This window comes from Rhinolophus sinicus, chromosome 8 (assembly GCF_057876585.1).
Source record: "Rhinolophus sinicus isolate RSI-liver-muscle chromosome 8, RSI-T2T, whole genome shotgun sequence".
Classification (NCBI taxonomy): Eukaryota; Metazoa; Chordata; class Mammalia; order Chiroptera; family Rhinolophidae; genus Rhinolophus; species Rhinolophus sinicus.
The window spans coordinates 26,916,897-26,930,326 of NC_142508.1; the positions used below are offsets into that span (position 1 = coordinate 26,916,897).

At 31.7% G+C, this 13,430-nt stretch overlaps 1 protein-coding gene across 4 annotated transcripts in view; it reads left to right on the forward strand.

The window, feature by feature from the left end:
- Positions 1-12,952, forward strand: part of TFEC (transcription factor EC) — a 191,875-nt gene extending 178,923 nt beyond the window's left edge. For all 4 annotated transcript variants that reach the window (XM_019743198.3, XM_074315689.2, XM_019743199.3 and 1 more), the window contains 3 exons: positions 1,109-1,184; positions 7,346-7,493; positions 8,364-12,952. In XM_019743198.3, the coding sequence (XP_019598757.3) occupies positions 1,109-1,184; positions 7,346-7,493; positions 8,364-8,744 (605 nt within the window). In that variant the 3' untranslated portion in view covers positions 8,745-12,952. The remainder of the gene's footprint in view (positions 1-1,108; positions 1,185-7,345; positions 7,494-8,363) is intronic.
- The last annotated feature ends 478 nt before the right edge of the window (positions 12,953-13,430 follow it).

Sequence of the window (13,430 nt, forward strand, 5' to 3'; positions counted from 1 at the left end):
AATCAGTGTCACTTGGAAGCTTGTTAGAAATGCAAAGTCTTGGGGCGCAACACAGACATGCCAGATTCAGAATCTGTTGTGTACAAATTTAATAATACCTCCATGTATGTCTGATGCACACCAAAGTTTAAAATCCACTGTTTTGTATATTATTGAAAAATTTTAAATTAAAAAAATATATTTATAGTTAAGTCAACATACATTTATTTAGTACCTCTTATATGCGAATCCATCTGGGGATACAAAAATGAGGAAGAAATGGTCCTTGCCCTCAAGGAGGTTATATTCTAGTTGGGCACACTCACCTACCATGTGCCAAACTTTGTGTTAGGCCTTTAGTGGAGTATATTACAAGGGTAAAGCGTGGTACAGACATCAAAAGATTATAATCCTTATGGACTGACAAAAATGCATGTGTCAAATAGGATATATATATATATATATATATATATATATATATATATATATACACATATATATGTGCATACATACAGAGGGTGCCAAAAAAAGTATATACATTTTAAGAAAGGAAAAAACTGCATTAAAATTATGCTGATGGTAACCACGTTGAGCACCTCTTGTAATTACAGAAGTCAAATGTGACTTGTATTCATCTTTTGTTATCAGTATATATTGAGTATGACAATTTTAATACAGTTTTTTCCCTTTCTTAAAATGGGTATACATTTTTTGGGACCCTCTGTATATATATACACACATACACATATATCCTATATACATATATATACATATATACACATATGTATTTCAGCATGAGTAAATATTATGTACATATATACATATATACACATATATACATATATACATATATATTTCAGTATGAGTAAACATGGCATTTCAAAGAATAAAATACATGTTTGGGAAGAAAATGTCTTTAAAGCATTGTGAATAATTGGACTAATAATTCTAATATTGTTATTTTTACTTTTAGAATAAAACATTTGAATTTTTATTTATTTTTGGGTACTCTTGACTAAATGGAAAATTTTTGCTCATTGATTCTTTTCAATTATTAAGAAAGTTTACAGCTGACCAATAGTGAATTGTGCTTTAATGAGAATAATAAATAATATTTCTTTTTTAATAGTTGAAAGAAGAAGAAGGTATAACATTAATTACCGAATCAAGGAGCTTGGGACTCTTATTCCAAAGTCTAATGATCCGTGAGTTCAACAATTATTTCTATAATAATGTTGTGGTTTCAATAGCCCCTCCCCCAAAAAATGAGTGGGAGGGAAGAGGGGGCGAGAAGTACTAATGATTAGGAAAGTAAGCAGCTGATGGTAAAGATAGGCTACTTCTGGTCTCAGTTTTAAGGATTATTTAAGGCTGATAGTTATTAAGCATCAAGGTTGTTACTAACGCTTGTCCTTTTGAGTGCTAAGAAATAAGCACATTATTTCTTCTCGGTTCATAGCAGGTCATTCTGTATGGCACCAATACCGACAAATTTAGTGGTAGTGTCAAATGCTGTCTATGACACCCCCTGGTATACTCGATTTATGGTTATAATGACTCTTCCAATGTAAGATTGATGTGTACATGAATATTGAATTGTTGGATTTTCAGAGGATCCAAAATGCTGGAGACATGAAAGTAAAAAAGGGAATTGTAAAAACATGCTGATTGATAGCAACTACTAATTGGTTATTGCAATGAAGTTTTTAGCCAGGTTTTGGTGTCATACACATACAAAGTCAGTTAAACAAGATGTTTGAGGTTCTCAGTTTCAAGAAATAGTTGATTAATTAAATTATCAATTCAGAATGTGAATGTGTCTCAAAAATCATAAAAACATGATCTGTAGCATTAATGACTTGAAAAATGTTTCATTCAAAGTGAGAATTGTCCTCTTCAAATACTGACAATTGTCTATTATTCAGAAACAATGATGTTTGATAAAGTGACATTTGTGAAATTTGGAAATACTTTTTCCCTAAATCCATTTAGAAACTCAATAATTTGTAATAGAAGCAAATGTGATATTTATCCTTGTGGGCATATTAGATAGAGATGGTGTCTAGAGAAGAATGGCCGAAAGAGCGCTGGATTGGGAGTCTGACGCGCTCAGCCTCAGTGTAGGCCTTGCTAATAACTTAAATCTTTTAAAGTCTCTAAGTAGGCAAATCTTTCTACTAACAGAGAGAATACCCATTTTCCTGATAGGATTTTTTTAACACTTAAAATACAAAATGCCCATTTATTTACCAATAATTTGATAAAAGGTCAAGGCCTTTTTGTTTGAATATGTTTCAACTTTTCTTTTTTACATAAATTGCACTAAGATGTATAGTCTATTTTAATTTCTTTAAAATAAAACAAAAACTTACACAACCTAAGTATAGATAAAGTTTTTTAAATGTTTACAGCCTAATTTGTTGCAGTAGATTTTTTAGCAACCTACTTTTACCAACATTTTAACTGAGTTTTCCAAAGCTTTTAATCTAATGTTCCTAAAATCAATAACTTTTTTATAAATGCATTCTTATTTTGCATTCATATCTTTTTAGTTAATGTACTTGTAATTGAACAATGTTACCATAACTACAATGGGCTTTAATTTAACAGCCTCCCGTTAAGTATCAGGAGTGCCCGGGTGTATCAGGAGGTAGCCAGTGGCCTCTCGTATCTACTTTGTTGTGGCTCTAGTCAGGGGGTGCCACACAGGGCAATGGAGAGCATTAATTTTTCCTGAAAGTGATTAGGTAAAGGTCAGTTAAGAGTGCTTCTCCTGTAACTTGTAGAGCTAACCCACAGTGCCAGGGCACGGTTATGTCAGACAGCAGATGACACTATAACATTGGATTCTGAATCCTAATGGAACATCTTGAGATGTCACCATGCCTATAAAACACTAATTGTATGACTATATTTATAAAAATAAAATCAAATAATATGGATGAGAATACTGTATGAATTACAAAGCTTCTGTAAGGGATTATTATTACTCTACATTTTTATAGAAATTTGATTATAAAGGCCTCCTTTCTAGCTTTAATTCACTGTCTAGAACAAAGGAGGGTGAATTTGTTCTGTAAAGGGCCAGAAGTAAATATTTCAAGCTTCGTGGGCCATATAGTCTCTGTCGCAATTATTCAACTCTGCAATTGTGGCATGAAAGCAGACATAAACGATATGTATAGGAAAGAGCATAACTGTGTCTAATGAAACTACTGACAAAACCAGAGTGCAGGCTGTAATTTGTCTACCCCGATCTAGAATATGAAAAATCAATTTATCACAGAATATATCTGAAAGGGACCATAACTGGGAAAACTTCACTGTAAGCATTCTCAAGTGTCTTTCTCTTCTTGATGGATCTCAGAAAGGAGGATTATTATGTGTTTTAACTGTATTATGTTATGCAAATATGTAGGCAAATTACATTTATTTTTGACCTAATTGAAAACATTAGTCAAATGTTGAATATGTCTATATGTGAATACATCTACCTTGTATAAGCAGAAAATAGACTTCACTGCTGGCTGGTGCATCCCAGACATTCAGTACCAATTCTGTTGGTATCCTTTGGCTTCCTGTGGCCTCACCTGTTACTCTAGTATCCTTCTTGAGGGTTCACCAATGAGAGTCTCATAGTTGAATCCAGAATGTAGCCTCTTTAAATTGACTTTACCTGAGAAGTAGAGTGTGGATCCATGGGCCTAAGGAGCAGCCATTTACTCTATGAAATTACTTTGGACTCATGTATTGAATTTTCAGATGCTATTATGGATAATATAAATGTTACAGAAAAGAAAATTAGTGAGGATAAAATACAGGAGGCAAGTTTCACTTTGAAGAAACATTTTATTACCATGTTGTGGCAATGATGAAGTTAAAAAGTGGATAAAAAAAATCAAACATGCTTTCGATTTGAGTTTAACAAGTTTCAGGCTAATTTGTTTAATGACTGCGACCATTAAAAGGAGTAATTTTTAAAATTTTAATAAAAAAATAAAAAAATATATATATCAGATTGTAAAATTGTCTAGAATGGGGTTTTTCCAATTGCAGGCCATAACCGATTAATAGATCATGAAATCAATCAAATGGGACAGATCCAGCATTTTTAAACAAAAAACGGACAATAGCATTGAAAATATCAGATGTGTTACATATTACATCTAAGAAGAATAGTAAAACTTTTGAAAACTTCGTTGCAATTTTATGCACTAAGAATTCACTGAGTCACAACAGAAAATATATTTCTTAAGACAGATGTATTTGAAAAAGCAAGAAAGCCACAGATTTGCAGAAAGATTACTTAATGAGTGAGAAGAACTGGGGCTCATCTTCTAAACACCACCTGATATTAGGAAAAGAGCAGGAACCTTAGAGCAGTTGACCTCTGAGGACCTTTCCAGCTCATGATTAGAATTAATTTAAGGATTGGCTTCGGAAATCAAAGCTAATACTGGAAGAAATTTTGAATTTTATGAAATTGCCATTTTTATGTATCAAAAACATTCAGAAATTTGTATTTCTTTGCTAGGTCAAAATAATAAGGTCAGAAGGGAAAATAATATAGTGAACAGCTGTAGTTGAGATATATAGGTTGAGAAAATTAAAACAAAACAAAACAAAACAACAAAAAGTACCATGATAATCTTTTGACCATTGTTAAAAAAATAAAATGAGCAAACACAAAAAGTGAAGAACCTCTACGGATGTGTGGTAGTGGTCTACTTTATACAGGCTTTTTATGAATCATATTTAAAAAAAATTATATTACTAGAAATATAAAATATGATAAGAGCATTAATTATTTTATTGGTGCTAGCAAATTACTATTGTTTTTCTACTTTTTAAATTTATACAACAGATCACAGTTGTTGTTTTTTTAATTAAAGTTTATTGGGGTGACAATTGTTAGTCAGGTTGCATAGGTTTCAGGTGTACAATTCTGTAATACATTATCTATATATCACATTGTGTGTTCACCACCCCAGAGTCAGTTCTCCTTCCATCACCACATATTTGCCCCCTTTTATCTTCATCTACCATCCTCTCCTCCCTTACCCTCTGGTACCCACTAAACTATTGTCTGTGTCTAAACAAATGAAGAAACAAAAACACAGTTGTTGTTGTTTTTTTAAACTAAATTATTCTGGGTTTTTTTCCCGTAGTCAAAATTATTTCCTGCTTTTATGTAAGAATGGTAGTAAATGAGACCTAATAAGACTTTCTAAATTATAAGTTATAAATGTTGATCTAAGCAAGAAAAATCAAACCTGTCATGGTGTCTCCTTTCTTTCTTTCTTTTCTTTTTTTAAAATATTTTAATGCTTTTAAGTGGTTGTGCCCTCCTAAGATGACAACAGACTGTGCATTTTCCATAGTTTTGCCTGGCCACACTTCTAACTCCAGTGTAGATATTTCTATTACCTGCTTTAACTCTAAATGCATTCAAGCTCCTCAAAACTTTTAAGTTCTTCAAAGAAAGTTATTTTGTAGAAAATGAAAAGTCAGTTTCAACATTCATTTCTTAGGCATTCTTTATATGTTTAGTGTTGCTGTCGTACATGATGTTTTCAACGCCTAGCTGCTTAAAATTGTCTCACACATCTCCTTAAGTTTAGAAAACTTAAAATATTTTAAGAAGAAATACATTTACTAAAATGGCTTCAATATAGCATGAATTTTAAAAAAAATTAGTGAAAATGACACTAGAAATTGAAAGAAGACCCATTGTGTGGTCTCCAGCACTGTTTTGAAGATTGCTTTAGGTCTAAATAAACAGCGCTTTAGGCTTCAAGGGTGGTTAGGGTCAGCCTTTTCATCTCACTCCTATCCTTCAAGTTTTTCTTCCCATTAGAAGAAATGAAACAAAATTAGAGCCATAGGGCTTCTGCTACTATTAGAGTTTAATTCAGGAGTTCACTCTACTTTTCAATTAGATACCTTCTTGCTTTAATGACAAACATAGCCTCTTCCCCCTAGCTTTTCCACCACCAGATAATGGTGAGAAGAATGAGACCAGCAGCTATTATGGCCCTAGAGAACTGACAAAACATTTTCAAACTTGAGACAGGCCACTGAATTGTTTGTGCATTTCAGGAGAAAATGCCTTGTCCAGGCCCCAATAAATATTTTTACCCGCCAGTAAAAACATGCCTTTCCCTTTAATTTGTTAGAGCTAGTGGAACTGTCATGTAACATGAACTTCTAATGAGGCGTGTACAAGCCAGATTTTTTTCTTAAAGTATATTTTTCCTCTTTTGATCACTTAATAAATATATATTAAGATAGTGCAAGCATATGTATGTATATATATATATATATATATATATATATATATATATATGTTCTTAACATATATCAAGATATTTCACTAAGATCATGTAAACTAAAAATATATGCAGTATAATGTCTTTTTAAAATTTCCCTACGTGCTTACTTTATGCTCTATTTAAAACATGTGCTGACTCTAAATTGAAAATTCATCAAGATTTTCCAATGGCTCAGGTTAATTTTAGCAGTTAGTTTGGCCCCATTCTCTACACATATTATCAGTTCTCATATAGTATTAAACTCATTGACGTAGTTTTCAGATATTAAAACTAGTAGCTTGTTCTGCAATTCCAGATTTATCATTCTCCTGTCTCAAAAATAAGTTTCAATCATTTTTTGTCTATCCTATAGCCTGAAAGGTTATCTGGTAATGTTGAATTGCATTTATTTATATTAAACTTATTTAAAAATAGGTAGCCAGCTTTTCAAAAAAGTATTGATGTTTTATGTGCAGAAAAATTTGCCAAATAATTCTAGAATGTTTTGTTCTGTTGCATAAGGTGATGTTACAAACTCTGATTTGTTCACAATCACTCAGGATCACCATTCAGGAGGAACCTTATTTTTTTTTCCTTAGAAGCATAAAAGCAACCTTATTAGAAAGTAGGTTAAAAGATTGGTACATTTAAAATGATCTTAAAAAATTTAGGCTTAAATCCTCAGTAATGTACATTTCCTAGTTCATTAATGCAGAAATACCTCACATAGATTTTAATCTTGGAGTTAATAATAAAAGCAATTTTCACTAAAAATATAAAAACTGTAATGGTAGAATCATGATATTGCATTTAGCTCTCCCACTAAAAGTCACTTTATTACTTTCTTTTGACACTTATTTTCATTCTGGGATTAATTTTACTATATAAGGGCTTCTTAACTATTCTATTAAAATTTCTATTCAGAAGCAATAATATCTAAGAGTGAATAATAGTCATGTAAATCATTATTTCATATTAATGTAAAAGATTTTGTAAGTTCTTATGAATTCTGCTGACATGCACAATTGTGAAAAGGTTATCTCTCCATTCTACAGTGATATGCGCTGGAACAAAGGAACAATTCTAAAAGCATCAGTGGAGTACATCAAGTGGCTACAAAAAGAACAACAGAGAGCCCGAGAATTAGAACACAGACAGAAGAAATTAGAGCAGGCTAACAGGCGGCTTCGACTCCGGATTCAGGTTTTTATAATAATGTTGCCATAAATATGACTAACCCGTCATCAGTTTTATTCATTGGTCTCATTTATTTTTTTCTTATTAACAATAATTTTTCCTTCTGAAGGATAATTTTATTGCCTTTTAGAAGTTCATCAATTGGGTTGTTTCAATTAGGTTTTGATTAGGAATTTAGGATCAACATGACTTTAAAAATATATAATGAATGACAACACTAACTGCAAAATGCAGAAAATAGAACTAATTTTATATAAACCCAAACAATATTTTTTCAGCCAAAAAAAATAATAAAGTAGAACATTTGTTTCTCTAGATAATATTGGATACTACATTCTCCCTTCCTCCTTTTATTTCTTTAGTAACGTTGCTACGGATTTCATTGCCTCAAGGCATATTGTGATGGTTTATATTAAGTCACTCCTTGTCTGTTCATGTGACACAAAATATCAAAATATGGGTTTTCATAACTCTCAAGATTTTTATGTAAGCATGCTTATTGCCAGGTAAAGTACCTACTTTGTTTCCATGAAATGGTCCTACAGTGAGACATTAATCTGGAAGAATAAATGGAAGATTTTGCACTATTTCCAGATGTCTGCATTGTAGTCTGAATCACAATGGGACTGTTACATCTCAGGTATTCCTTTAAAGCACATTGGGAGGAGAAGTTTTTTAAAATCTGCGTATTATTCTAAGGGTTATTTTTCAGGCAATAGAAACACACCAGATGTTATTATTTGCAAGAATATTTATAATCTGTATTACTCTTCATTTTGAATAAATTTTAATACCGTGGTTCTATTTCTGATTTATTCTCTAGAGTTAAGTCTACTTTCCAAGTCATTATTTAATTATTCTTGTTTTAAATTGCAGGAACTAGAAATACAGGCTCGTGCTCATGGTCTGCCAACATTAGCTTCACTTGGCACGGCTGATTTAGGTGCGCATGTCACCAAACCACAGACCCATCTTGAGCAGAATTCAGTGGACTATTGCCAACAACTGACTCTGTCTCAGGGAACAAGCCCTGAGCTCTGTGATGAAGCGATGGCCTTCTCTGATCCTTTGTCACACTTCACAGATTTATCATTTAGTGCTGCTTTGAAAGAGGAACAAAGATTGGATGACATGCTACTGAATGACACAATATCTCCTTTTGGAACAGATCCTCTGCTATCTGCTACTTCCCCTGCAGTTTCCAAAGAGAGCAGTAGGAGAAGTAGTTTTAGCTCACATGATGGTGATGAGTTATAAAAAATAAACTCGCTCAACTCATCAACTAGGAACCAATTCTATGCTGGTGCTATGCAGTTATATTATGTGTTTTATGTATTGCTTTGGCTTCATTTTTCTGGAAAGAATATATTCGTAAAAAAACAAATTTATTAAAAACAACAGAAGAATGAATTCACAGGAAGAAGAAATATGGTGTTGAAGAATTATTGAGGGCTAAAAACATTTTTTTCCTCTTTGACTGCAGAGTTCAGATCTACTTAAATTTTGTTTTCCTAGAAAGAGGTACAAACATAAGAAATAGCTCTTCACTTGATGATGTATTATTGGAACTATTGCGAAGAGTAAACCTACTGAAATCTACAACCTTTTCTTAGTTATTCACTTCCATCTCCTTACTATTCAACTCTTAAAACATTACATTTCCAGAATTAATATCAACAGGTCTGATGGTTCATTTCTCCACTTTCTCCACTGTCTGGTAGCCATGTTGTCTAAAGTTCAATTTTATATGGGGAAATAATAAAAGGATAGATTATCTGTCACTTGTAATTGAAAAGTGAATCTACAATAAAGATTTAAAAAATTTCCACAATGAAATATAAGAAATTTATTAAAAATTTTGATTTCTAAAATTAGGCTCCAATTTCTTTAGTCAGTTTAATTACACAAATTCTAAAAGCATCTTTATATATTTATGAAGACATGCTCTGTTCAGAAAAAGGAACACATTGAATATTTTCCTCAAGAATATGGACTAGAATTTTAAACATACCCCTACACACATGCACACAATGCAGGTAGAATGTATTCTTTTTTTTAATTCCTTCACTCTTCTGATTTTCTATTCTGCATCAGAAATCACATTCCAAATTCTCTTTCTTTATCAAGATGTGATGTTAATCAAGGTAAGCAAATTAACTATAAAATGTCCTGCTAGGATAATTGGTCAGGTATTTAAAAAACTGTGTCCAATATTGGATGTCAATTAATTAGTTTTGCTCCAACTTGACAGAATATTGAAAATTGGACTGCCAACTGACAAAACAATTCATAAAACAGAAACTTTTATTACATTCAGCTCTGAGTTAAAGTTCTCTTCCCATAAGTCCTTAGAGTACACTATGATTTTTTTGCTAGCTTTGTTAGCATTTATTAAACATATTTATGTTTATGATATTTTACTCAAATTTCCTCTTTTGAGCTTGTTTTAGGATTGGGAGTTGCTCTCTGCTGGCTCTCCATGAGTTGTCCTTTCATCAATGAGTATTTATAGAGTGATATTCAAAATTGCCGTAGGTCCTGTGAAAATGTCAACCAAACAAGCCAGATATGGTCTTATTCCTTGGGGAGTTCACAAGACTACATGAGAAACAAAGCAAAAGATAAAAACCATATAGAATTAAAGTCTACGTGCAGCAAAATAAGGTATAAATACAGAAAGTCAGAGAAAATGAAAATGAACGAGGTTTGGAGAATCACAAAAGTCTATAGGAAGAGCAGAATTTAACTTCTTTTACAATTATAAATTGGGTGAAAGGAATGGAAGATAGAGGAATAATATCAACTAAACGATAAAAATGAGAATAAGTTGAGACATGTATTAATGGGACGCTCATTAGAAATAGAACATTCATCTGGCAGTCCTAGAAGATGCCTGTTGGGGAGTTCTGGAAAATAATATTGGCAACAGACTGTGAAAGCCCTTGAAAACTAGGATGAAATGACATAGTAGAAATAGAATGTTTTATTAGGAGAGAGAAGCCTAAAAGTTAAAATGCTTCTGTATATTACTAACATTACTGAGACATAATTTTTAATGAATATTAACTTGGTGATAAATTTTTCAGAGTGTTTTAAGTATTACTCATATGGAAAATACATCATCACAAAATATGAGACTAATGCTGATGAAAGTGGGAAAATATTCAATTTTTATGGTATAATAATTCTCTCAGGCTTAGCTTATAGCCTTAGCTTGGAGTTTGGAGAATTAAAATAATTTTCATTGTTTGACATGGAAAAAAATAATTCTTAATTTATAGGAATAGTCACTAAAACCAGATAGATAAATTCACCTGTAATATGTCATGTGTAAAAGAGCAATAAGATATACTTCCTCAAGAATTTTTGGGAGAACATTATATACGTTTAACTTTCTAGAAAAATTCCACTTTACTACCTGAGTTGATAATTTAACTTAACATTACAAATTATAGAGCAGGAATGTACTTTTGGATCCATGAAAAACACATCATTCTAGGTAGGGGCTAATTTCAGATCTCATATTATCCATTCTCTTTTCTTCATATGCTGAGAGGACTTGCACTGATGATGTCATTACCCCATCATCATTTTCCATTCTGTTAAAATATTACAACCCAGGTATGAAACCCATTCCTTATATTCTTAGCTAATTGTAAGGACTTGACACAGGATGGTAGAGTCGGGACAAAAGAGATCTAGAAAGGGAACTAAGTATTTGTTGTTATTCTCATAATAGCTATAAGGGGATTGTATTAGGTTGGTGCAAAAGTGATTGCGATTTTGCAATTGTTTTTAACCTTTTAAAACGCAATTACTTTTGCACCAACCTAATAAAATGGGTCATAAATTTTTAAAGAGTAAAGAGTGGTGCTGTGTCACAAAAGTTACAGACCCTCTCCCCAGAAAAATACAGAATTGTATATATAGTCAAAGACTTGTATGCACCAAGAGGTGTCAAGGACTTCCTGAATATCTCCTTGGATCCCAGGTGAAGAATTCCTGCATCAGGTCTGTTACTTTAATAGATAGAATTGTAGCGATGTATCTATCAAGAGATAAGTGTGTAGTTGATGTTACATATAGCAATGGAGGAGGGAGCCCTAGTTATCTCAATGTCATTATCCTAACTTCAATAGTGATGAGGTTGCATAGGAAAATGAAAGTTTACCAAACACTTTATTCCTTTCTAAAAATGTGTAAACATTTTTGACACCCTCTATCTACCATATGTGTGTGTGTGTGTGTGTGTATGTGTGTATATATATATATATATATATATATATATATATATATATATATATATATATATAAACTTCTGGCTACATATTTATGTCATATATTTATGGAGCAGTTTCTCCGTGACTATTGGATGTTGTAAACATCTGACAATAACATTTTAAAATGTTGTTCCATCTAATATTTTTCTCTATATTAGCATATTGGCTACTTTTTCCTAGATTCACATTAAGCAACCTTATCTACTCCCAATTATCTTAAAATAACACGGGCCACCTATGAATAGATATAGATCTTCATAATTTTTTCTTTGTATTCTTCTCAAACTTTTCCCATAACTGAAGAATATATAAACAGACCACATTTCCTCAGTTTATAGACATAATATCAATACCTATAGCTTTCTTTATGTGGGTATAAAAGCTCTAAGTAATAAATAGCCAGTTGAGCTGAGGACATTGAGAAATAGCCTTCCTCCTTTTTTAGCTCATTTTTTTCCACTCACACTACTGTAAATAAAATATTTAATAGCTCTTATTTTTTAAAAAATAGACACAATGAGTTTCTTGATTTGGTTTGCTCACTTACCTTTATGTCAGTGGAGAAGTTAGATTTCACAATGTAAAAGAGAATACGTTTTTCCTTTGTTTTGATAGTTTGATATTGGTATATTCTTGTACTTCAAGGTATTATGAAAATACTTCATGCTGTTCTGATATTGTGAATTTTGACATTCAAATAAATAAATGGTATAACTGAGTAATTCAGTGTTTTTACAGTGTATCTAGGCTGATAACTTACTGACCTCATGCTGTCTAAGATGTAGATGAAAACTGGAATCAACTAATCATTTTGCTGTGTTATTAGCATAAGGTCAACAACCTCGGTTTCTTGAAAACACCTGAAGGATTAACTTTTGCTTTGGTATTGATAGTGGCACTGCCTGTGTGCTCCATGGAATTACACCATTTGCCACCCCCCGCCCACCCCAGTGCCATGCATTTTGAAAAGTATGACAATTTGAGTTAGTGTAAGTCATACATAAAGAAATTGCATTATATTTACTGAATAAATACTAAACACATTTAGAGTGTTGCTGATATAATGTATGATATGAACTTCCTGTAATCATCATGTATTGAATTATGAATAGTTTATCATTTGTATGATTTTAAATTTGTAAACAAAGAAATTATTCAAAAATGATAAAAATAGTTTTAAAAGTTTTTTTCTGTTCTACATTTTTCTGTGAGATTCATAGAGAATTTGAGTATATAAGAAATTATCAGAAAACAGTTATTCTGATTTTTAAAAACTTCCGCTGGATTCAACCAATTTAACGATGAAATACCACTATCTGCTCCTTTATACATAAAGGGAACTTTTTATCTTCTTGTAAACAGATTTGTGTATTTATTTCTACATATCCAAATGATTTCTATTGTGTTTTCTATTGATGAAATCCTCAGTAAAATGTGTTTTTCCACATTTATCCAGTAGTCTTCAAGAATAAAGAACAAATACTTTTTATGTTTGCAATGCTACCTCTCTCATTCCTGCACTACTATTTTATTTTTAAAATTCTGTATTTTCAATTTTTATTTTCCACAGAAATAAATTTTATTTGTGTGTTATTTAAAGCTGGTGGCTATATATAACAAACAAGATAGAAAATATGCAAAGGAAAGGGGAGACTGTTATTTT